The 27,218-nt window shown below is 35.1% G+C and overlaps 1 protein-coding gene and 1 long non-coding RNA gene across 3 annotated transcripts in view; both read left to right on the top strand.

Moving 5' to 3' along the window:
• The first annotated feature begins 7,117 nt into the window (after positions 1-7,117).
• LOC141285436 (uncharacterized) lies at positions 7,118-9,389 on the top strand. The gene is made up of 3 exons (XR_012338606.1): positions 7,118-8,216; positions 8,305-8,376; positions 9,357-9,389. It is a non-coding gene; the product is annotated as an uncharacterized lncRNA (long non-coding RNA).
• Positions 9,390-19,729: 10,340 nt separating this feature from the next.
• Positions 19,730-27,218, top strand: part of esamb (endothelial cell adhesion molecule b) — a 56,923-nt gene continuing 49,434 nt past the window's right edge. For both annotated transcript variants that reach the window (XM_073818399.1, XM_073818400.1), the window contains exon 1: positions 19,730-20,118. In XM_073818399.1, coding sequence (XP_073674500.1) covers positions 20,052-20,118 — 67 coding nt within the window. In that variant the 5' untranslated portion in view covers positions 19,730-20,051. The remainder of the gene's footprint in view (positions 20,119-27,218) is intronic.

The following is a 27,218-nucleotide window of genomic DNA, read 5'->3' on the forward strand; positions in this document are numbered from 1 at the left end:
AAACAAGCTGAGAAAGAGTACCAGACTAAAGCCGGATCACGTTGGACATTGGTCATAAAGATGTTATTGATTAATGAGCGATTCTTTAATAACGAGAACTTCTCCTTACGTTTTAGAACAAAGAATCACTTTCCTAAACACTGTTTTCATTATTAAACCAAACATTTTAGAGTGAAATTACCTTTAAGGACCTTAATGGTTTAGCTCCTGCATACCTAACTAGTCTTCTACCACGCTACAATCCATCACGCTCCCTAAGGTCGCAAAACTCTGGACTTTTGGTAGTACCTAGGTTAGCAAAGTCCACTAAAGAAGGGAGAGCTTTTTCGCATTTGGCTCCCAAACTCTGGAATAGCCTTCCTGATCACGTTCTAGGTTCAGATGCACCCTCTATGATTAAATCTAGATCTCTCTCTTTAGCCAAGCATTCACATAATGTATCTCATAACCTTGTACTTCAGTTACATCTGATCAAATGCACATCAACATTCTTTAGCTTGGTTGGAACAGCGGCCACGCTAATTAATTCTCTGTTTGTTTCTCTGTTTCTGCCACGGGATGTAACTAGGAATTACACAAGCTTCAGTCTGGATTCAGAATACCCGTGAAGAGATGATGCCAACCCCTCAAGGGACCTCTGATGATGCCAGCCCTGAAACAGGATACAGCATTACGAAATTTAGCTACAAGTTTGATTGCAACATATAATCATTACTGTTAATAGTGTTCATCGTCTGTTTGATTGCATCATTACTGATTTTACCATACATCTATGCCATATGTACATCAACTTGACATACAGTAGTTACCACTAGTAAGCTACTAAATATATTGTAGAAACCTAAATTTTCTGTACAGCTGCTTTGCAACGATTTGTATTGTGAAAAGCGCTATACAAATAAACTTGAATTGAATTGAAATTCAAATCAATTAATTTAAAGAATTTTGATTGAAGCATGATCTGAGAATAGCTGACCTGCAAGACATTTTGCTGCAAAGAATCTTTCATTCTTTAAAACCACCAAAAAGTGCTTAAAAGCTTGTTACCTCTCTACTGCAGTCTTGGCCAAAAACCTTTCAGATAACTAATAGTCTTTGGTTTTCCTTTTGCCACTGCTTTCTTCAAATTCAACCAAATATTTTCAGTGTGAATCAAATCTGGAGACTGAACAGGCCACTCAAGAACATTCTGTGACTGATCCCTGAACAAAGCTTAAGTAGATTTGGATGTATACTTTGAGGCGATTGTCCTGCAGGTAAATTCATTGATCATCAGCTTCAGTCTTTGCACCAAAGGCATCACAATTCTTGCCAAAATGGCCTGATACTTCAAAGAATCCATGATGTCCTTCATACAGTCATGATTTCCACTTCCTGCAACAGTAAAACAAGCCGATAACAGGTATGATCCACTTCACTGATTGATGATGGAGATGGTGTTCTTTTGCTTATAAGGTTTGCCTTTTTTGCACCAGACATACAGTACTGCTGATCCATGGGTCCAAAGAGTTCCAGTTTGGTAACATCACTCCATAAAACATTCTGCTGGAACTCCACAGGTCTATCCAAATGAATTTAAGCATTTTCGGTCAAGAGTGGTATTCGGCAAGGTGCCTCAACATGAATGCCATATTTACCTATTGTTCTTCTTATACACTGCATTGAAATGTTTTTCCTTTTTTTTTTGTTGGGTCATCTTGCAAGTCTTTGGCTGCACATTGCAGGTTTTTCCTCAGTTGTGAAACATTTTATGATGACCCTCAAAGGTTTTCTGGTACAACACATTTTAGCCTTAGACTTTCTAAAGTAATAAAATAATTTCTTATCTATAGCTTCTCTATAGCTTTTGTGAGAGCTCTCTTGACCTTGGCATATTTGTGACCCTGGACCACAAAACCAGTCTTAAGTTGCTGGGGTATATTTGTAGCAATAGCCAAAAATACATTGTATGGGTCAAAATTATCAATTTTTCTTTTATGCCAAAAATCATTAGGAAATTAAGTAAAGATCATGTTCCATGAAGATTTTTGTAAAATTCCTACTGTAATCATATCAAAATGTAATTTTTGATTAGTAATATGCATTGTTAAGAACTTATTTTGGACAACTATAAAGGTGATTTTCTCAGTATTTTGATTTTTTGCACCCTCAGATTCCAGATTTTCAAATAGATGTATCTCGGCCAAATATTGTCCAATCCTAACAAACCATATATCAACAGAAAGCTTATTTATTGAGCTTTCATATGATGTATACATCTCAGTTTTTGTAATTTAACCTTATGACTGGTTTTGTGGTCCAGGGTCACATTTACTACTCACATTTTAGCATGCATGTGCTAACTGTATGTATGTGTAACAGCTCAAGCAAAGTTTCTAAAGGTTTATTTGTGTTTTGAGACAATTGTTCCCCACCATACAAAAAAGCAGCAATGTTGAATAGGGGTTGAACAATTATGACATAGCTGTGTTTTATTAAAAAAATCCTTAAAAATATAAAAAATATTACATTATATATATTGACATTATCACTTTTAATATGCCAGTGAACTGTTATAGATGCAATTTATATAAAGTTCTGGATCTTCAGGAAAGCTTGTATTTGTAAAGTACTGCAGTCTCAGTTCATACTAATTTTATCTTTTAATAAGCCAGATTTGCCGTCATTAGAATTGGCCGCAGCATTGCTTCCCAGTCACTGTTTTCAACATCTTAAGTTAATTACAGACTACAAATTGGTTTTCAGTAGTCAAACGGTTTTGATTTGTGAACTAAGTCGTTATTTGAGAAAACAACTCCATCTAAGTGTCATTTTCTTTCTTTTAGCCTGGTCATCTCAAAAGCCTCCCCATGGAGATTGGACCAAAGCCACTAGAAGGCAAGCCTGCAACCTTTAGCCAAATAAAGTGTAATTGCTATTGCTAGAGAACAAAGAAGGAGACCAGAGGCCGATTTTTTAAAATGGATCTCAGTTTTAGGATAGGCTTTACTATGCTGAATAAACAGCTTTTGTGAGGAAACAGCTTATCATTTAATTAACCGATCTTTAACTTGTTTGTCATTAGACAATAGTTTTGGATTGAACTATTTTTAGAGTTTACACCAAAAAAAATGCCATTTTATAAGAGAATCCAACTTGTTGTGAACTGCTGTTGAAATATATTAAACATCAGACAAAAACGCTTTGCTCTAGGCACAAGAGCATACTTTCCAGCAGAGGTCAACATGAAGGGTACCACGCAAAGCTAATGACAGTGTAGTCACTAGGGATTCTCTTGTTCCCACAGACCATGACTTGCAAATTATAACAACTGGACCAGACCTGGCCTGTCACAAGGTCAGATGTTCAAAAAAGAAGGAAAATTTGTATTTTAAATAACACACAAAAAACACCTATAGCTTGAAAGAAAACTGGTGTAAAGTATAACTAATAATCAAAAGTCTCTCAGATAGTTTGGGATTGTCTGTAGCCTGATCCACAGCAGAGATTCATTCTGAAGAAGATGCATCTTCATGACTGGTTTAAGGTACGAGTCTAAGATTACCTAAGTGTTTTGTCATTTTTGGTTTAGTTTAATCATTAGCCATATAATCATTAACATTTTGCAAAGTCAGTGTATTTAGGGAAATAATGCTGTTTCTTTTTTTTGTTTCAGGTCATGGAGTAAGACATGAGGAACATCAGAAAACAACTCCTGTCAAGGCCAGCCAGTTGTTTTCTGTCTTTAGCCACCTTTGCGTCTGGCAGGCTGACATGAGTGGCCTTTCCATCCCTTTACTTTGCATATTATGTGGCTGGCAAGTCCTGGTGACGTCTGGCACCTTGACTTGAAGCAGCACTACTTGCAACTGGCAGTATTGCTTGCTTGGAGATGTGTAAATAATTGTAGTGTATTAGTCCTGCCAAAATTAGCGAGTTAACGCAGGCAATTAATTTTTCCAGTTTAACGGCGTTAAAAATATTTAACACAGGGGCGGGGATAGAGATAATGGGTTTATGTGAAGATTGTTTTAAGTTCACTTAAGTTAGAAGTTATTTTTTAAAGTCTAAAAAAATGTGAAATTGATAGCTCTCAAATACACTTTAATGTTGAGTGGCTGTAGTCAATGGTTAAATATTAGGAAAAATAACAATTCCTAGAGACATAAGTAATATTGGTATCTGATACCAATGACCTTCAGTCATAAAAAATTACAAATATTAAAAATATACTCTCTTTATGTTGTTTCTACATTAATTTGAAGATTGAATGTGAAATTATTGCAATATAAATTTATTTTTAAAAAACTCTGTTAGGTGGAAATAATCACAATTAATCATGATTATTTAAAAAAAAAATGCTGTAAAAAATAAATAAAATTATTTAATTTGTTTAATCGATTGACCACTTATTTACATAACTTTTTTTGTATCTTACAAAATGTTTTTATAAATTGTAAGACGATTTCGTAAGAATTCATAAGAAATTTTGATAAATAATAATGTTCTTGTTACACATTACTTGTACTTACTATAGTCATGAAAATAAACTATGCATAATTAATACATTTTGTAAGATGCATTTTCTTACAAAATGTTTTATAATTTATAAAAAATGTTGTAATAAATGTAAGAGAGTTTATATTTCGTAGGAATGTTAATGAAAATTTCCTAGGAATTTTGTAGGAAAACCTATATTATTTTAGATTTATATTGCACTGTTTCTTTGTAGAGTTTCAAAATACATTACCCTGTAAAGGTCACTTTTGTCACTTCTGATCTGAACCTGCTATGGCCCCAGAGCTCTACTACTGCCATCTGCCATATGCATGTAATTTGCTGTTTCTTTAGACTGACTTGTGCATATGTTCCATGTTTTATGAAGTTTTCTTTGTAAAAGGCAAATAGTTGATACTGATACTGATTTCAAAGTTAAGGATTATTTAGTCTAAATATACACTGAACCAAACACTATCTTAACATCTTAGTTGATCATTCAGTATACTTTATTTTTGACAACACATCCCATGTTTCATTTGTGACAGTAATGTTTTAGTATAGCGACCACATTACAGGATTTTAACTTGCATACTAAAAAAACTAAACATATGCAAAAAATGTTTGCATAACTGTACTAAAATGTTGTTTATTTCCCCCAAATAAAGGATTATGTGTTCCCTTTTGTCACTACAGAAACAATGATGACATGGTTCGGTCGTGACTGTTTCGGAAGTGACAATTTTATAGGATAACACCCAAAAAATCAAAGATGTCACTACTGAAACGCCACCAAATGTTTCGGTATAGTGAGTTTTTAGATTCTTTTAAACATAGCTCAAAAATGCTAATCAGCACATGGTTAGCTAGCACAGTTCTGAACAGTTGTACACATATAAAAACTAAATGTTATGGAATAACTCTCAGAAAAGTGTGTTTTTTATAGAAAAATGGTGTTCGGTAAGGATGTTCCTTAAAGTTACACACAGGTTTTTCATACTTTTGAACAGATCTACCTCAAAATGATGGGCCTATCTACTTACCATGTAGCTTTGAGAGAGAGAGAGACACAAATATTTCCTGATTGTAAATTTAGGGGCGTAGTTAAAATCGGTTTCAGTTAATGGACTAAAACATACACTGTTTCGGTAGTGACATTTAAAATGCAATAAATATATAAATATATATTTTTTAACTGCACTGTTTAAAAGAATCAAAAACATACTTTTAAAAACAACAATGGTAAAAAAATGCAAAAAGTATTTCAATATCATTTTCATAAGGATTTTTATTTTCAGGACAGCCACCTTTCAATTGAAAGTACCCAATAAACGATGATTTTGGATTTTGAAATGGTTAATATTTTACTTTTTTTCGACCTGCAATGAACAAATGTCATTTCCACATCTGTTATTTAAAAATAGAATAACTTTAATTTTTATATTAATTAGAGCATGATCTCATTTATTGTGGATACATTTTTAATGTGTGATGAGAACTTTTTAAATATTTAAAAAAAAAATGTGTGTGGTGGTGGAAATGACAGGGTATTGTGGAAATGCCAAGGAATTAACGTAAACGTAGGGAAGCTTCGTCCCAATGCAGGAACATGACTGTTTCTGGATTGAAACATTTGCAGTCATGCAAATTAACTCTTGCAATCCATATCAGTTGTACTTTGTAACCATGAATGTTATTTCCACCACAGAGGGCAGTGTGGTGGAAATGACATTTCTGTAGTTTTTTGTGAAAAAATGGAAGATAGCTTCACTGATTGGCTTTGAATTACTACTTAGCATTTCATGTATGTAAAATACTCTAATTTAACTTAAAAAAATTTTGCTTTTTAATAACACCCTTGAAGCTACAGCATGTGGTGGAAATGACGTATAAATATATTAACAGATTTCCATAGAAACCACCTAAAAAATCTTTCCCACAAACTTTTTAAAGATACATTACAGTGTTGTGGTGGAAATGATACCAATACTGTGCAACAGATATATTTTGTATAAAAAGTAATATTGATAGAGGTTTCACATTAAGTACTATAATGTATTTTAATAATTTTACTAGTGCTTAATTCAGGTACATTAATAGTTACCAGATAAGTCATATTTTTTAACTGTATTTTCATTGTTGAAGTTTAAAAGTCTGGGTGTGTGACAAGGAGAAAACACTGATTTTGACACCTATAAGGAGGTTGAAAAGTATAAAAAAAAATTATAATAGAAAGGTACTGTAGTAAAAAGTTTTTAGGGTGGTTTTATTGTTAGCTGGACAAAGAATTTGTCCAAAATTATATGTATTTTTAAAAATAAGGCCAAAGAACATAAAAGTGCCCATAGTCTAAGAATCACCCATATATATAGCCTATATTAAGCTTACTGATATTTTAAATATTACTGTGCACTGAAAAAAATGATTATGGCCCCAATTAAATTAAGCATGATTCAATTTCGCTAGTTTAAATAATAAAAAATTTAGTTTTTGATTTTAATTAATAAGTATTAATTGGTTTTAAGCGAATTACATGTGTTTTAAATCCAAGCCATGTGAATTAATTAAATTCAGTTAGAAAATATTAAGTAAACTTTCTGCGCATGCGCACAAATGCACATTCTCCCTGGCACCAAAAGGAGTTTCCAGTCACGACTCAGTCAGGTTCACGGTGGGAACTTTTCATTCCGGACCCGGAGTTTTCATCATTCGGTCGATTTACACGGTGAGTAATATTTATGTGAGTAATAATGTAGTGTAGCACTGTTTATTACAGTAAATAGTTTGTTCGCTGTATAAATAATATCTGCAAAATGAGTCTTTGGGAGAAATTCCACAGCGACCAACGGACGGTCACATATAACTTACACAAATAACACAAATAATACTTTTTTATGTGACAGAATGTACTTTTAAGATATTTTTGTATGAAAATGTAGTTGTATAAGCCTAAAATACGCCGTTTATTTGAAAGGATAGCGTCTATTTAAATGCTTAAGCGCTTTCGGAGATGCTCAGGCCGGTAACGTTATTGGTGTTCCCGCCTAGTTAACGTTACCACAGCCAGTCCTTCGGGAATCTGCCGGCTTCTAATGTGGTTAAACATGACATATAACGTTAAATCCTTTTGGACGGGTCATCTTTAATGTCCTTAACTTGTTTGTTCAAGAGCAGTTTGTTTTGGCTGAAGGTAAGGTAGTGCTTGCGTGATACCGAAAAAAATTATTAACTTCTGTGGCAACTATTGCATTTAAAGCAATGATGGGCAGATCGTATCCTTAACTGCGTGTTTGTACTGTAGAATTGTTTCCACAGACTCAAACTTTATTTGTGGTGTTACGTTAGATGTGTTTCGTTCATACTGGACACCATCACAACTCCAAATAACTATGCCTTGTAATAGAAAGTTCCGGGAAATCAAAAATATGGACGAAGGCATGAAGTTATGAGGGGAATTTCCAGTTAGTTCCTATCAGTAAATCTCACAATATAACATTGGATTTCTGAATGTTTTTAGTGTTCACAATTGTAATCATGTGAACATGCCCCTTTTTGCTAGCTTTAATGGTGCAGCATGTAAACTGTTTTAAACTAGCAATAATAATTATTGTGTTTTTACTTTCATTTGAGGGACTCTCTGCATGTTCCTGTGACTAGGACACATACCATTTCCTTGATGCCAAAGGAAGTTTCCAGGTTCGCCACTTTCCTGAAGTTGTATTATTCCAGCAATATGCACAGTAAGTATTTTTAGTATTAAAGCATTTTACAATAAACAGTTGACTTTAATGAAATATATCATATAATGTAATATGTTATGTTCCACAGATCACTGCTGTTTTCCAGAAAGGAGGTCTTACTGGGAGGAAAATGGTCAAATATTTCGGCATTTTACAGGAGGTATGTATTCATTTATCAAGTGTCTTTTCCTTTCCCATATGTATTATTATTTAACACAGTGATGTCAAATACAGTGTCCAGACAAAAATGTCTCTGCTTGAATTCAAATTCTACTTAAATTTCAAATACTAAAAGGGTTATAGTTGCCCAAAAAATGAAAATTCTGTCGTTAATTACTCACCCTCATGTCTTTCCAAACCCAGAAGACCTTAGTTTATCTTCAGAACCAAAAAAAATTAAAAATTTTTTTTAATGAAATCTGAGAGGTTTCTGGACTTGCATAGGCAACAATATAACTGGCCCAAAAACGTACTAAGGACATAAGTGTAACCATTTATGTGACATCAGTGGTTCAACCGTATCTTTACAGAGCTAAAGAATAATTTTAATGTGCAAAGAAAACAAAAATAACTTTATTCAACAATTCTTCTTCCTGCCTCCATTGTCAAGACTACAATGACATATGCGTGTGTTTTTCTTTGCTTATAAACATGGTTCAGCCCATGCATGTTCATGTCAGCAACACCAAACACTTGTGTCATGGTACTCTCATGAATGGCAGACGGTGGCGCGGAGGAGTCTGTATTTTTGTTTTCTTTGCGCACAAGTATTCTTGTAGCTTCATGAAATTACTGTTGAACCACTGATGTCACATGGACTATTTTACCAATATCTTTAATGTGTTTCTTGGCCTAAGAACATTTCAGTTGAGTTGCGTTGCTGTCTATGCAGGGTTAGAAAGCTCACAGATCTCATTAAAAATATCTGAATTTGTGTTCCATTTGCAGATTAGGAACAACATGTGGGAGATATACAAATAGATTTGTCAGTTTTCTTTCTCATCTGCTTCCTTTCACTTTAACTTAAAAAAAAAACAGCTGTTTATGATGACATACTGATTTGTTTTTGTGCATATTGGCTGGTAAATATCAGTTGATACCCAACCCTACTAATAACAGTTTCTTTTTATTTAAATATAGGACAGTCAAAGAGATGACTCCTTGAAAGACCCAGAAAACATCACCATGGGCATACCTGTAAAATCCATTACAAATTGCAGTTTGTTGCATGACATATGAACAGTTTTAGCACTATTGTTTTATTCACTATTGAAAAAATACAATATACTGTTTAATCACTATATACTGTTGCCTGTTTCCACATATTTTTATTAATTTTGCAATTCCAAGTCCACACTCAACAATGTGGCCTCTTTCACCTGTGAATTTTTGTTAATTTTTATTTTGTGAATGTGCAACGTTAAGTGATGTTTTTGAACAAATTTAGGGAGGAGCTCGCTCAGATAATTAACACGGCTGGTTCACCCTCAGCAATCATTCTCCATATCCAATCAACCCAGGAAATCCCTATAAATATCACAACATTCCTACCTTCACCATCTCTTGTCTCGTTAAAGCCCCTCCTCCACCCCGTCTCCTCACCTTCTGCCCTTAAGGGGGGAGCACTTATAGGGTTCGGGCCAGTGCTGAGCTCGGACCCCTCCCCCTGGGCGGGGGAGAGCCCCGGGCTCGGGAATGGCTACCGAGCTCGAGGCCCTCTCCCGGACAGCACGCCAAATACGCTCAACCTTTCACTCAGTTTATTATCTGTAAGAGGGAACTCGTTAAGTAAGCACTTGTCTTCCAAACACTTGTTGTATATACAAAGAAACTGTTACTGAATTTACATTTGATGACATTAAAAATAAATTCAAAACATTAAACTTGTTGTGTGTATTTGCAAAGCCATTTAAGAACCTCTCCTTAAGAAAAGGATTTTTTTTAAGGTAAGTGATTAAAACAATTTTGAAATTTAGTCAACAATATGTGATTATTTAAATGTAGCTAAAATAAATTGATTGCAACCACTTACCTTAAAAAATTTGAGTAAATTCAATGAATATTTTTTCTTCAGAAACAATTAAATAAATTAAGAGGAAGTAGCATATTTAAATTGGGCTGAAATTACTCATTTTTTTAATACTAAGTTAACTAAATAAAATTGTTTAAATCCAAATAAATGTGTTTGTTTAAATTTAGATCAAATCAATTGATTGCAACCACTTACCTTAAAAAAATTGAGTAAATTCAATGAATCATTTTTTCAGTGTGGGTTTTAATAGATAATAGAAGGATCTTCGGTAACTTCTAAGATTTAATTACTTAATGAGTATTGCCTATATCAGCACAACCAACACAATTTTTCGGCCTTTCAAAAAAGGCACTTTGCTCATTTTTTTTTTTCAGCATATACAGTTGTGGCCAAAAGTTTTGAGAATTACATAAATATTGGAAATTGGAAAAGTTGCTGCTTAAGTTTTTATAATAGCAATTTGCATATACTCCAGAATGTTATGAAGAGTGATCAGATGAATTGCATAGTCCTTCTTTGCCATGAAAATTAACTTAATCCCGAAAAAAACTTTCCACTGCATTTCATTGCTGTCATTAAAGGACCTGCTGAGATCATTTCAGTAATCGTCTTGTTAACTTAGGTGAGAATGTTGACGAGCACAAGGCTGGAGATCATTATGTCAGGCTGATTGGGTTAGAATGGCAGACTTGACATGTTAAAAGGAGGGTGATGCTTGAAGTCATTGTTCTTCCATTGTTAACCACGGTGACCTGCAAAGAAACGTGTGCAGCCATCATTGTGTTGCATAAAAATGGCTTCACAGTCAAGGATATTGTGGCTACTAAGATTGCACCTAAATCAACAATTTATAGGATCATCAAGAACTTCAAGGAAAGAGGTTCAATTCTTGTTAAGAAGGCTTCAGGGCGTCCAAGAAAGTCCAGCAAGCGCCAGGATCGTCTCCTAAAGAGGATTCAGCTGCGGCATCTGAGTGCCACCAGTGCAGAGCTTGCTCAGGAATGGCAGCAGGCAGGTGTGAGCGCATCTACACGCACAGTGAGGCTAAGACTTTTGGAAGATGGCCTGGTGTCAAGAAGGGCAGCAAAGAAGCCACTTCTCTCCAAAAAAAAACATCAAAAACATCATTCATGTGTGGGGTTGCTTCTCATCCAAGGGAGTGGGCTCACTCACAATTTTGCCCAAAAACACAGCCATGAATAAAGAATGGTACCAAAACACCCTCCAACAGCAACCTCTTCCAACAATCCAACAACAGTTTGGTGAAGAACAATGCATTTTCCAGCACGATGGAGCACCGTGCCATAAGGCAAAAGTGATAACTAAGTGGCTCGGGGACCAAAACATTGAGATTTTGGGTCCATGGCCTGGAAACTCCCCAGATCTTAATCCCATTGAGAACTTGTGGTCAATCCTCAAGAGGCAGGTGGACAAACAAAAACCCACTAATTCTGACAAACTCCAAGAAGTGATTATGAAAGAATGGGTTGCTATCAGTCAGGATTTGGCCCAGAAGTTGATTGAGAGCATGCCCAGTCGAATTGCAGAGGTCCTGAAAAAGAAGGGCCAACACTGCAAATACTGACTCTTTGCATAAATGTCATGTAATTGTCGATAAAAGCCTTTGAAACGTATAAAGTGCTTGTAATTATATTTCAGTACATCACAGAAAAAACTGAAACAAAGATCTAAAAGCAGTTTAGCAGCAAACTTTGTGAAAACTAATATTTGTGTCATTCTCAAAACTTTTGGCCACGGCTGTACAGTATATGTATCTTTCAAGTCTTAAGACTTAGAGTCAAGAAAATTATTATAATTAAGTGTCAGACAAAGGCTCATTGTGAGGTGAAGTCTTATCTCCATTGCCCTAGAGGTTTACACTCTGCAAATATACATATTCAACTCAAGTCCCCGTAGGGCCACTCCTCAACTGTTGTCATGGCAACGACCAAGAAGCCCCTTGAGGCTGCACCTCTTTTAGCAGTCAGGTACATAATTCGGTTTTTGGCTGATAAGAAAACTTCAAACTAAATGCAGTCTGTTTGATTCTTATAGGTTCAAATAGGCCTATATTCAGTTATACAGACAAGAAACACATCTATCATGAAGTCAAATTACATTTGAGCTACTCACAATCAAGTCTGTAAAACACTTTTTAAAACATAACAAAAAAATAACTCACCGTTGACATCAATGGCTCGCTCCAAATCCAGGTGTGACAAACTCTTAGTACTTGAAATAAAGGGAAGTGTGATATTAGTGTCTTTAGATTGAGTATATATGTTCAACTGAAGAAGAGCTCTAAGTAGATGGAGGAGCATTTTCTTCTTGTGCGCAGAAACTTTTTACTTCAGTCTTCAATGTCCAGTGGTATTCAGCGGAAGAAAATCTGGAATCCAAATAAATCCATTCAAGTAAGTCCAAGATATTTAAGATGCTGTTGAAAAAAAAATGGATGGAGTTATCTTGGCCTGAAAGCAGAGGTGAAACAAATGCATCAGTTCCAGCTATGTGGCTTTTGGAAATGACTACTGCCACTCTCTCTCTTTCTCTCTCTCTCTGTCTTTTTTCTGTCCATCTGTATCTAAAGATTCCCTAGAGAATCTGTTCAACAGATTGTACCAAAGAATCTATACGAAACATGTTTACCGACAGATCGCTTCTTTTGTAATTCTATGCAATTAAACCAGAGCCTCTTGCAAAGAAAAGAGTGCTGCACTATTAACTAACAAAAACATAAAACCAAGGAATGTGTTTATGAAGGCAGAATATAGGAGTCTATTGTCCCTGTGATGAGGTGCATTCTCACAGCTGAGGCTCACCTCATTGTTTCTTTATTCTCTCTTTTGTTATGTTGAATCTGAATGGCCAAGGGCCCCAGCAAAATTAAGGTTAAATCACTGATGTCACATGGACTGTTTTAATGATGATCTTACTACCTTTCTGGGTCTTGAATGTGGTATATTGCCTTGAAGGGTCAGAAAGCCCTCAGATTTCATCAAAAATATCTTAATTTGTGTTCTGAAGACGAACAATACTTATGGGTTTGGAACGACATGGGGATGAGTAATTAATGACAGAATTTTTATTTTTGGGTGAACACAGCTTTCATAGTTGGAAAAGTCCAAAATACCACTAAGAGATAGACAATGCTGTATTGTGCAATATTTGTACTGCTATTCAAGCATTAAATAATAATAAGAACCACTATTAATAATTGAGCACCAACTTAACATATTACAATTATTTCCCAAGAATCAGATTAGTCTGAAGACTAAAATAATGGCTGCTGTAAATTCAGCTTCGCCATCACAGGAATATATTTTAAAATAGAACAGAAAACAGTAATTGTTACATTTTCATAATATTACTGTTACTGCATTTTGATCAAATGAATGCAGCCTTATTAATAAAATAATCGAGATATGTTGTAATTGTCCTACCGTAAATAGGCCTATATCAAAACTGATTTTTTTTTTCAAAAATGAGTGATTTTGTGGTCCAGGGCTATATTTAAATAAGTAACAGAAGGATTTAATTTTGTACCTCGTTTCAATAGAACCACCAGGCGGCGGTTGTGTTGTTCCAGTGCAGCAATGTTGCCAAGTCGGCGGTTTTCCCACGGAATTGGGCTACTTTAACACTGTTGCCACGGGTGGTTTATCTTGTCCAAGGGTTGAAACGACCCCAAAAACGTTGTATTTATTCCCTGGAATGCGAACAATACCGGGGAACCCCTCCAAAAAACGTGTATTCTACCCCCCGAACGCGATTTTTACTGGGGGACCCCCTTCAAAATGCCTTTGGGTTAGTTTTGAGTAGCAATTGGGCGGGTTTTGTTGTGAAAACTTGGCAACCCTGCAGTGCAGGCCAACGGCGAGGGTCTTGAACACGATGCGGGAGACTTCAGGGTACGCAGACCGCCAGTGAACAAAAGTATTTTAGAGGCTTCTTCAGTGTCAGTACAATATATTACGTTCTAAAACAGTGAAACACTGGAGGAAATGCGTCGACACGTAGCCAGTGTTGCCAGATCGGGTTGACGATTTCCAGCCCAAAAGCTCACCAAAACCCGCCCACTTCAACAAAAACCAGCCCAAATTTTAACTGCCAAAACAATGAGAATTTTATTGCCATGTCAAGGTTGATAAGGACCATTTTTATCTCTTTAAAAAAAGAATAATGACAAAATAAAATAAAGATAAATCAATTTCACAGGATCAAAACAGTCCGAAAATATGGGTAAAATGTCTTCTTTTCAAAGAGGAAATTAACCGATGACTTTAACCCTGGGAAAAACACATGCATCATTTTCAATGTCCACAGTAAAAATATGCTAATTTCTGTGCAAAAAGTGGACAATAAAGTGATGAGAAACAAATGTAATGTAGCTGACATTTACGTTCATGCACACACCCACGTCTTCTTATTTCAGTTACAATTATATTTAGAAGTCTTCTATTCATCTCTCACCACGTGTAATCCACTTAAGACTTTTTTTTATCGTGTAACTTATATTTAGGCCACTTTGCCATGCAATTACTTAAAATGAATAAATGAATAAGCTGCATAATCAAAATCTTGCCCGTTATAGGGCCAAAACCCCGTCACTCACAAGTCATCACATCTCACTAACGTTAAAGACGTAAGTTGATTGACAGGTCTCTGTTAAACTAAACCAGTAAGGGTTGCGTTAAGCAAAAATGAGTTGATGACTGCACTACACATTATATTACTGTGATACTTTGAACTCGAAGGTATTAAAATAACAATGACTAATGATAAAAGCGAAGAAAAAAGTAGCTGATTGGGCGGCTTTTATTTTTTTAAAGCAGCCCAAATTTTGTCTACCCGCCCAATGCGTTATTCTCCGGTCCAAGCCGATCAAAAGAAGCCCAATTGGGCAATCTGGCAACACTGCACGTAGCTGGCCCGCTCTTTTCAGCTCAGGTGTGCTAACAGAACCTGCGGTGTCTCGGATGAAATGGCGGTCATAGCCATATTTTTTATATCAATGAGATTGCAGAAACTTTTAGGTCCGAGTTGCAAACCATCTTTATAAACACCAAGAGTGAGAAAGCAACAGGCTGTACAAGTAGGCTACATCTCTATCAATGTCACGTTTGGACTGACGTAGCTACTCTGGAAAACGTAAACATTTCCTACATTTATTGTATTTGTATAACATATTTTATATAACATAACACCCTGCTGAAAAAAACAATAAAAACTGTCACAGAATTTGTAATGTTTTTTCTGATTATAATGGGAATTGTACTGGCTTGTTAAACCAATAAATCCTAATAGAATATATCCCAAAACACAATACAGAAAACTTTTTATTTTTTATTTTTTTAATGGATTTAATGGCTAAAAGTTTCAGCGGGGCAACAAACAATAACAATAATAATGTTTTTTGTTACTGGTGTACCACAAACACACATGGAATGCAAAGTATTTACTTTACACAGCCACGAGCTGATTGTTTAGTGTGGAGGGCTGTCTCTCCTAGGGTTAGTTGCTATTAAGGGCTCTCCAGCCCATATGTCTGTGTGTACATGAGCTGTAATGGGTCAAAACCTCACTGAGTCAAATGTTTGGATTAATGGTTGCCTAATACCACTGGCAGTTATAGTTTTATATCAGCAGATTGTTCTATGTTATGGAGTCGGTTAAAGGTCAGTAAAGCTGTGTATGTTTGCCTTAGATATTAAACGGATTTAAAACCATTTATTATACAGCATATACAGTGTTTTACACAGTATCCTGTCCTAGTTGTCAAACACTTGTCACAGAGATATCTCAGTGAATTGCACAAATTTATGACACATTCCTTTTTTGGAAAATGAAATATTTTAAATGAATGTAGGCCTAATTTTGTTGTGTAGCAAGTTTTTGACATTTTTGGAGAGTCCTTCATGACCACAAGGTGGCAGAGACGACTTATATATTATCTGTTTAGAAACGTATGTTCAAATGAAGCTATGTTAAACATATATCACTTCATTCTTCAATTTTTGATTAAAAACTATTTCATTTTTAAATAGAAAGACAGTAAAAACAAAAGTACCATCAAAAGAATTTGTTAAAAATCTATAGAAGCCAAATATATGTTGCAGTCTTCTTCTTTTTTATTATTTTATTATATTTTTATTATAGACTGGTGTTTTAAAGTTCTTGTCTTATATAGAAAACATAAAACTGCACTATAAATAAAATGCCCATTAAAAAAATGAGAGGCAATTAGCTTAATAACAGTGGGCAAACCAGCATACAAATGTAGTTCAGTCAGTGTAAAATGATTAACCTCATGCCTAATAATCTAGTCAATAGGGGGTTCATGTAACCAGTTATCAGAAAGCACTTCCAGTCCATTTGTATGGAAGTAGCCTGTGATGCGCAAATGGCTTTGACCAAAGTGGCTATGATCAAATCCAGACAAGAGAAAAGACAAGCATCGTTGCATACAATTACAATGTATAATACTATATAAAACATTATATTATGCAGAACATGGATCCTAAAACATATTGTCATACATCCAAAATGTAGATGAGTTTGTTTATCAGAACAGATATGGAGAAATGTAGCATTACATCACTTGCTCACCACTGGATCCTCTGCAGTGAATGGGTGCCGTCAGAATGAGAGTTCAAACAGCTTATAAAAACACTAGATGTAAACTGAAGGATTGGAGTTGTGTGGAGTGCTTGTGGATTATTTTGACATTTTTATCAGATGTTTGGACTCTACGGCACCCATTCACTGCAGAATATCCATTGGTGAGCAAGTGATGCAATGCTAAATTTCTCCAAATGTCTTCCACTTAAGTAACACACTCATCCTTTTCAGCAAATTTTCATATTTTGTGACCTATTTCTTAAAGCATGGCATTCCCAGTTTTTTGTTTGTTTGTTTGAAACGCACATTATGTTCAGGCTGTGCTGTCTCTCTCTCAGTTGCATAGACAACATTGACACCCTGTAAAATCTTTTTATATATTGTCACTGCTTCATCAATCAACAACCATAAGATCTGATCATTTTTGCTCCTCTCCAAGAAGTAACAGTGCTGACAGCAGCTGTAACTTGCTGCCACTCAGTATTGACTTTTTTTAGTAGTGACACCCACAGACACCCCACATTTTTTTCTGGAATCTACTTTTAAATCTCTATTTATATGGCAAAATTTCTATGAATTTAAAATCAGTGCATAGAACATGATATATATATATTTTAATCCTGGTCATCCTGCTAGTAGTCAGTTGAATAAATGAATAGATTTTTCCGAATGTATTTGATTTCAAATATACTTAGTTCGCCGTCTGAAAATCGCTGTCAGGAAATGCATTCATTTGTACAGCGGGCTGCATTTTAACATTGAATAACTGAAAGGTACAGGGCCGGCTTGACTTACAACCAAGACTTCTAGTCCATTTTCACTTAATCACAGTCTTTGTGCCAGACACGTTGTACCTGTAGTTCACGTTAAGACAATCAAAGACCTGAGCTCACCAGTCCCCAATAATTGAGCAGCCCTAATGCATGAACTTCTGATGTGTTTCTATGGCAACCATCCAATCGGAGAGGGTGAGAATGAGCTTTGCTCGGGGTCTGTATATGCTTTCTCCTGTAGCCTACTGATTAGCCTAATATCACAGACCAAGTCATGTCATAGTGCATACGTGAAACAGTAATTGGTTGCTCCAACTCGCTCTGTTAGAAACTTACACTGAAAATGATTCTTGTAGGTCAAATAACCATAGGAAAATTTTCCTGATTATAATAATGCTGATTAACGGACTGTGATAGAGCTTTTATATAGTGTACTTTTTATTTTTTATCAACGAGCAGTTCAATTGAGGATCAATGCATTGTTTTTGGTTTTTTTTTTAGTTCAAATTAATCTACAATGAGAAAGAAATTGTTACCTGATTTAAATCCGTTCCCCATTATCCGTATGAGTTATTAATATACTTGTACTCTTGGTTTTGTTGCATGTTTTGTTGGCTTGTTATGTCAGGATGAGTTTGTTCCTGTTCTTAAAATGATCAGTTAGTTCATTGTGTGTTTGTGTGTTTCCTGATGATGTTGTAGGTCTATGTAATTGTTTAAATGTAGAACATTTACATAGAATTATACATAAGGAGGTGAATACAATATATTCAGTCATTATCATGGTAGCATCAAAAAAATATCCACCTTATTCTTTAGAGTATTTCTCTAAAGAATCTCTATAGAGGGTTTGCACTTACGTCACGGTTTGGTCAGTTATCCGGATGCGCGGCCATATTGGCGATACTCAGATGTAAACAACAGCATTGATTGCATGGTTAATCTACTACTGAATACATTGTTCTGCTAATTTATGCTGTCTAAACCAAGGAAAAAACATGTGGAAGCCACTAAAACATATAGAGAAGGCCTTAGTAAGCAGGAATGGGCGCAATATTTTTGCTAAACTAAAGTTTATAGGTAGTAAAGATACGTACAAGCAATATTAATTAAGATGATAGCTTAATATTTCACCTACCTGACTGGAAATGGTAAGAACAAACGAATGTTGTCAAAATTTTTGTCCTGGAAATCCTGGCCAACCACAAACGCTGTTTTGTTCCTCATACCGATTTTTTGCACTGTTCTCCTCACTTGTAATAACTTTTGGCAGTCTATAGTACTCCAAATGTTTTTTCAAAGTCCAACCGATTAGTACAGTCCGAAACATGACAATAATTGACAATTTAAAGCAGTAATAATCAGCTAAATATGCAAGTTTTGTTCGGTTCACTGGCATTGTTTACATTCAGTGCTGCTAATATGGCCAATTGAAGATGCGTCATGAAAACCAACGAGAAAAAATAACAACGTGCAATAAACGGTAAAACTGTTTGCAGTAGCCTACAAACCAGTGTGCTTATAATTAGGATAACACATTAAAACAATTTAGTAAGACATTTGCAATATCAAGCAACAAAAGGAGCTGTTTTGTAGCTTCAGCTAAAAATAGCTCGGCCATTAGACCGGAAGCCAGACCCATTACATTAAAAAAAATTGCAGCGTCCACTCTTAGGGGAAGAAAAAGGTGGATAGAAAAAAATATATCCAAATGTGTTCTAAACATTTGTTTTTATTTTTTATTTTGTATCTTTAAGAGTCTTAAAATAAATGTAACTAGTTCAATAACGTATGTTCGGTTGTATGTAATGTAGTTGCGATAGCAGATTTTGCGATACATTTTTAAATCATAATATATCATTTTTAAATAATATTAATATTCTGTTTATATTACAAAATTACATTGAGATAATTAAAGTAGTTTATGGATAAACTGGCTTTCCCTAGGGGATAATACAGAAGCGAGGAGCGCTCGTAACACCTGTAGGCTGAAAGGGGCGTGGCTTCCTGCACACATCTAGACTTGCAAAGGGGCTTCGCGCTCAGGTGACAAAAGCGCTTCAAACCATCCAAGAACAGCCCAAAACTTCAGCTATGAATGAGAAGACTTGCGTAACTGTCCGCAGAGAGCTTATTTAGAAGAAAGAACCACCGGAGCTTTCCAAAGAGCGTTTCTCCAAATGCCGTCCGCTGCGCGGATGAGAGAAGAGGAAGGAATGGGATTTATTTACAAGCTGGAGTCTAGTTCTCCTATCGGGGTTGAGTGAACTGATATACTCAGACAAAACAGTAATTTTAACAACAGAGGGAAGACAGAAGACAGCTCGGGGCAGAATAAGAAGAGCGAGAGAGTGACTGTCACTGGATGCTGTATGAGGTGTCGAGCGAGCCTTCGCTTTTTGAGGGGCGATGGAGATGCTGATGGACTGGAGACCTCCAACATTTCTGCTTCTCACAATGCTGTGGTTGTTTCCAGGTAAGACGAATAAGTAGAGAAATATCAGCTCTAGAGCTTTAACTCTTTACAATATAAATCCTACCTTTTTATAATTCGTAAGTGTAGGTAACGTATGTTGTTGATGCTGTGCTGAACGAACTCTGACAAAGTTAAACGAGACTGTTTCATTAGTGACGTCTCAAATTAATTTTCTTACTATGTTTTGTTTATTGTTGTATATTAATCTCATACAGTGAGATAACTGTTTAATATTGTAGTTAAATGTGTTAGCATTCAAGCAAAGTTGATGGAGAGACTCACCTAGGTGTACGTCCTCATAATATTTTTGTAGTTATGAAATATTATTCGATAAGTTATAAACGGATATTTACCCCTTACCAACATTGTTGTCCTTTGCGCATGGGAAGTCCTCACATTAACCCTTAATGACTTGAATCCTGATTTTCCCTAGTAAATCAGGTGGTAAAATGAAGATTGTTAACACAATAGAAACAATTGTAGCAAACACTTTAAAGTATTGACAGTGAACTCAGGTGCTGTGATATGACTATTGTCCTGACTAATCTCTAGCAAGCCTCAAGTCAGAAGAGCTTGTAATCCGTTGAATTACCCTGGCATTTTTACAAGCAAGGACAAGGTACGAATTCACTCTCTGTGCTGGCCGACGAGATTAAACTGTGTCGTTGTGTTGCAGTTTTTCCTTCCTTAAGCTTCAAAACTCACAGTTCATGGACAAGGTTGAATATTATAAAATTGCATTCACATGCCCTCATAACCTCTTGGATGTTTTGAAAGGTAGTGAGCCTTATTAAACTGGTATTGGTTGCTTTGTCAGGGTTTCGGTCAGTGTTTCCAACATGGCAAGTTGCTGATGTGATGGCGTTTTCTGTACCTCCAGGGAGGCACCATTATCGCATTTTATGGAGAGTGTGCCATATAATAGGGAAACTGCTAGATTACATTGCTGTAGCCTGCAAATATTTAGTTGTTTTGTGTGACCTGTCTTGAGTGACCCTGAAAGGATATTGCCAGCATATATGCTGCCTTGCTAAATTACTACATTGCAGTTACTTGTAGAATTAAGCATTAAGAGCTAATTCATCCAAAAATTAAAATAATTTAACAATTTACTCACCCATAAGACTTTGATAAATCTTTGAAACACAAATTAAGATATTTTTTAATGAACCTTGAGAGATTTCTGTCCCTACATTGAAAGTTTAGGTAAGGTACTCAGATTCTCAGATGTTATAAAGACCTTGTAAAATGAATCAAGATTAATCAAGTAGTTTAATCTAATGTAAAGCGATATGATTGCTTTATATGATTTACAGATTTAACTTTCATGTAACCTTTTATTCACATATAAACACAAACATAAAGCAAATCGTGTAGTTTGGTAAACATGAAAGATCCGTTACATGCTAAAACAAACCTCATTGGTTTTTACACGTCTTGCATCCACTTTTGAGCTTCCGTGTTTACCATGTTTGCTGTACTCTGTGTATGTGTGTCAGTCATTGTTTAGATGTAAATAATAGCCTTAATTAAATCTGTTCATCATATAAAGCAACTGTATCACAAGACTTTGAGTAAACCACTTGATTCACATAAATAATTTTTACGACGGCTTTATGACCATTTTGGATGTTTTGGAGGTTTGGTTTCCTGGACGGGTGGACAGCTCTGATTTCATAAAAAAAATGCATTACCAGTTAAAAGTTTTTGAACAGTAAGATTGTTAATGTTTTTTAAAGAAGTCTCTTCTGCTCACCAAGCCTGCATTTATTTGATTCAAAGTACAGCAAAAACAGTACAATTTTGAAATATTTTACTATTTAAAATAACCATTTTCTATTTGAATATATTTTAAAATCTAATTTATTCCTGTGATTTTAAAGCTGAATTTTTAGCATTATTACTCCAGTCACATGATCCTTCAGAAATCATTATAATATTCTGATTTGCTGCTCAAAAAGCATTTGTTAGTAGAATTTTTTCAGGTCTCTTTGATGAATAGAAAGTTCAGTAGAACAGCATTTATCTGAAACAGAAATCTTTTGTAAGATTATAAATGTCTTTATCATCACTTTTGATCAAAAATGATGGTATTTCTATTCATCAGAGAATCCTGAAAAAAGTACTCAACTGTTTTAAATATTGATAATAATGATAAATGTTTCTTGAACAGCAAATCAGCATATTAGAATGATTTCTAATAGATCATGTGACACTGAAGACTGGAGCAATGAAGCTGAAAAAATTAGCTTTGATCACAGAAATAAATTACATTCTAATATATATTCAAATAGAAAAGACTTGTTTAAAAAAACTTACTGTTCAAAAACTTTTGACTGGTAGTGTACATATATATAAATTTATGTTTGAAACAACGTAAAGGTCAGCAAATAATGAGCGAGTTTTCATTTTGGGTGAATTATCCCTCAAAGGTGGTCCGAAGGTTAAGTTCTGAGTCAAATCCTTATTTGTTATTAACAATGAAACATCACTTTGGCTTATTAATGCATGCTGTGAACTAAAATCTTCTGAAAATGAAAATGCCCAGGATTTAAATACTATGTATCAACTGCTTTTTAATCCTGCTTTTTAATGGCTTAAGTCAGTGTGACTCTGGGCTACATCTACTTGTGATTCTACAACCTTTGTGCAAACAGTGTACATCCTTTCTTAGAACGTACAAGGTCAATTGTGATTGTACTTTAGAAAAGAGTTTGAAATATGTCTAACATTTAGTACTCTGCAAAATTGTCATCTTTAGCAATCAAAATTGTAGAAAATAATGGGTTTCTCCAAGCACGAAACCACCTGTAGCAAATTGCGGCATGTTTAAACAAACTGTTTGATCCTCTGTGAAAAGCCGGAGGTGGATAATCAATGGCTGTAATTGAGTGCGGATCACTGGGCCTTCACAACAGAGATCTTTAGAAACGGTAATGCTCACTACCAGAGGCAATTATGTTTGCCCCCTGCACAGTAAAGAACATTCAATACTGGCAAAAAATCCATGTTTCAATTCATTAATCCTGCCTCCGGTCTATAGTTGAAATCAATCTTTTGATTTGTACTGATACAGATTATTATAAGATAGAGTTCGGCAGTTGGGCGTAAATCTTACGTGATGGCATAATATCACACTAACAGTACAGTATATGTCACTGTATAATTTGGTTTATTGAAAATGTAAATGCTACCTGATCTCATGGCGAAAATGTACCTTTCTTGCAAGATGCAAAAGATGTACCAATAAGTACATGTCTTAAGCTTGCTCGGTAGCTTAGCCAGCATAGAATTCGACTTGGATGTGGAATCCATGGGTACAAATCTTATAAAAAACATGACTCACGATGAAAGAGCTGAAAGATAGGAGACCGAAAAGCAAGCTAAAATGGCATGCTTGCAATTGCCTTTTTATGTCACATTCGCTTTTGTTCATAGTATATTATAGTTCATAGTATAGAGTAATAGCTCCACTAAATGGATATTTCAAGTCAGAACTGTGGTGACACATACAAAACCAACGTCAAATAAAACGTACCATATGTACGTTCATCTGTTCTGGGGGGGGGAAAACTAACACTCTTTTTGTGCCACTCAGTGGACATTTCTCATCCAATATGTCACAAAACATACATGGTGGTGTGTGTCTTGCAAAAAAGTTCCCACAGGTATGTTTTTGTCATGAGATCAATGTAAAATTTAAATAACCTTGTGGTAATGCTTACACTACACATTTTCATTAAAAAATTGCTAGTAAATTTTTACAAAAAATTACAAAGAAATGACAAGGAGCATTGAATTACTCATTCAAATTTGAAGTAGAAGGATGGAAATTGTAAATTTTTGTAAAACATACATAGTTTTATTTTAAAACTTATTTAAAAGTCCTTTTTTACATAGCTTTTTTGGGAATAATTTTGGGAATGAAATGTATTACAAATGAACAAATGATTTTTTTATTTGTAACTTTTGAACTTAGAGTAGGCCAACTTAAAACAGCAGATTATTCAAAACAAATAAAATGGATGTCTGACAGTGTAAGAATGGCTAACGTTTGTGCTAAAACAAAGACTTAAAATAGTAAAGCTAATATTGTAAAATTAGTTCTGACTCTAAATACTGATTGAATGAGGCACAACTGCACAACATTTTTTCTATATAAAATTTTGTATTAACATGTTGCGCTATTGCTCTAGTTTACACGTCCGTGCGGGACACGTCCCACTATGTATCTTTGGTTTACTCTCGTTTCTTTCACATGTGACATGTACATTTGTCTTGCCCACTAGCTATGCAAATATTCATACAGTTGAGGTAAAATGTTAATTATTTTACCAAAATAAGAGGTTATCATACAAAATGCAGGCTATTTTTTAATTTAGTATTGACCTGAAAAAGATATTTTACATAAAAGACATTTACATATAGTCCACAAGAGAAAATAGTAGCTGAATTTATAAAAAAAATGAACCCGTTCAAAAGTTTACATACACTTGTTACATGAACAATCCACAGCTGTGTTTTTTTTTTTGGTTTAGTGATAGTTGTTAATGAGTCCCTTGTTTGTCCTGAACAGTTAAACTGCCCCTATTTGAACCCTTTCCAGCAATGACTGTATGATTTTGAGATCCACCTTTTCACACTGAGGACAGCTGAGGGACTCAAACTATTGCAGAAGGTTCAAATGCTCACTGATGCTCCGGAAGGAAACGCGATGCATTGAGAGCTGGGGGGTGTAAACTTTTGAACTGAATAAAGATTTTTTCTTATTTTTCCCTAAAATCATATTTTTTTTCATTTAGTACTGAATGGTCAGAAGCTACAGAAGATACTTACATGTTTATCAGAGGACAAAATAAGTTAAATTTACCCTGATCTTCAAATTCAAAAGTTTTCACCCCCTTAACGCATCAATTTCTTCAGAAGCATCAGTAAGAACCTTCTGTAATAGTTGCAATAGTTGAGAGTCCCTCAGTTGTCCTTCAGTGTGAAAAGATGGATTCCAAAATCATACAGTCATTGTTGGAAAGGGTTCAAATGCAAAAAAATGCTGAAAATCCAAAAAATCTGTGATTTTTTCCAAAGAACAGTGGGCAGTTTACCTGTTCACTACAAACAAGGGACTCATGAACAGGCATCACTAAACAAAAACCAAAAATTTGTGGATCATTCAGGTGACAACACAGTATTAAGAATCAAGTGTATGTAAACTTTTGAACAGGGTCATTTTTATAAATTCAACTATTATTTTTTCTTGTGGACTATATGTAAACATCTTTTATGTGAAATATTTTATTCAGGTCGATACTAAATAAATAAAATGCATTTTGTATGATCCCTCTTATTTTGGTCAAATAATTAACATTTTGCAGATTCTACAAGGTGTATGTAAATTTTTGACTGTATGTTGATATAAATGATATAGCAAATTTCTACTGGATGATAAATGTTTTTGCTGTTATACTACCCATCCCTGTTTACATACATTTTGAATTAGCTATATGGCATATCTATATCTCAATATGTGCAGTCCTTGTTAACTCCAGGTTTAACCAGGAAACTATACGGCTGACAACCATTAAGCTCACATTCATCTGTCAAGAAATATCCAGACAGATCTGAGACAAGAGACAGATTCAGCTCTCATTAATGCTTTAGAAGAGACACAGTATCTCATGTAAGTGCTGCCATATCACACCTGCAGCCCTGTCGCCCTCCCCCTCTCTCTGCTACCTGCAGGAAGCAGTGCAGCGACAGGACGGATGCCCCTACCATACAGTTTTCTCAACATGATTTCTTAAATAATTATAATTGCACTCTGTTTATAAACTTACATGCAATTTCAACAGCAGATCAACATGGCATCATAGTTGCACTTCCCTTGAGAGCCCGCTGCGTATTCAAAGGTGCCGGTGTGTCGCCTTCCGGAGCGTAGGCGAGGACGGCGCTGTTTTACAGCAGGTGTAAGTTGGGAGAGCGGATACAGTAATGAGGATCTCAGCCATCTAAATGAGGCCATGGCTCCTCTGGGCACACTGCTGTGCGCCTGTGTGGGCTTCAGAGACACCTGGGAAACTGCAAACTAGCTGACCACACACTCCAGCATTTGACAATATATGCCATAGGTACTTCTATATAGTGTCATTGTATGCTCAGAGTATGTTTCATGAGGATTATTGGGGAGAAATAGCTATCTCAGCAGAATTAGATATCGAGAAGCTTATCCTTTCATTAGGCTGGACGGATCCCTGGCAGATAGATCAGCTGTCAAGGGTCATATAGATCTAAGGACCACAATAACACATGAGATATTACATGTGGCATTCAACCCAGAGCTATTTTTAATGTAAATAATATGAAGCATGTGCTGTATAGGACTAATATAGTGAAACTGTACACTGGAAAAAAAAAAAAAAAAAAAAATTTTTGGTAAAGAAAAAAAATGGCAGCTGTTTTTCCCAGAACTTTACTGAAACATTAAATTTACAGCGATAAAAATAAATAACAAAATAATAATAATGTTTATATAATGAAAATAATGTTGATATACTATATTACTAAAATCTGGTATATAAAAATAAATAAATATATACAAAATATTATATTTTTACCTTTAATATACTGTACAGTGGTGGCCAAAATGATTAGAACACTAGTATTTTCACCAGCTAAAATGGATATAGGTCAGTTATTTCTAATTTTTTTTTTTTTTTGTAGTGTGTCAGTGGGAAATATCAGTTTACATTTCCAAACATTCATTTTGCCATTAATTGTAATAATCCACCAAGATTTTTGTTTGCACAAGGAGTCTGACAAAAGCCAGTGCTCCACACAGAGATCTGATCTCATCATCATTTAATCTGTTTGAAATGACATGAAGAAACAGAACAAACTGAGACAGACTAAATCCAGAAGAACTGTGCCTACCTGCAAAGCTACCTGAAAAACTATGCGCAAGTGCACCTAGGGCAAAAGCTTTAAAAGCAAAGGATGATCACACCAAATGTTGATTTAATTTAGTTAATAGAAGTTAATTGATAAAGAAAATATATTTATGACATTATTTTTGACAGCATCCTCATTTTACAGCATTTTCACAG

The sequence above is a fragment of the Garra rufa genome, chromosome 14 (assembly GCF_049309525.1).
Source record: "Garra rufa chromosome 14, GarRuf1.0, whole genome shotgun sequence".
Lineage (NCBI taxonomy): Eukaryota > Metazoa > Chordata > Actinopteri > Cypriniformes > Cyprinidae > Garra > Garra rufa.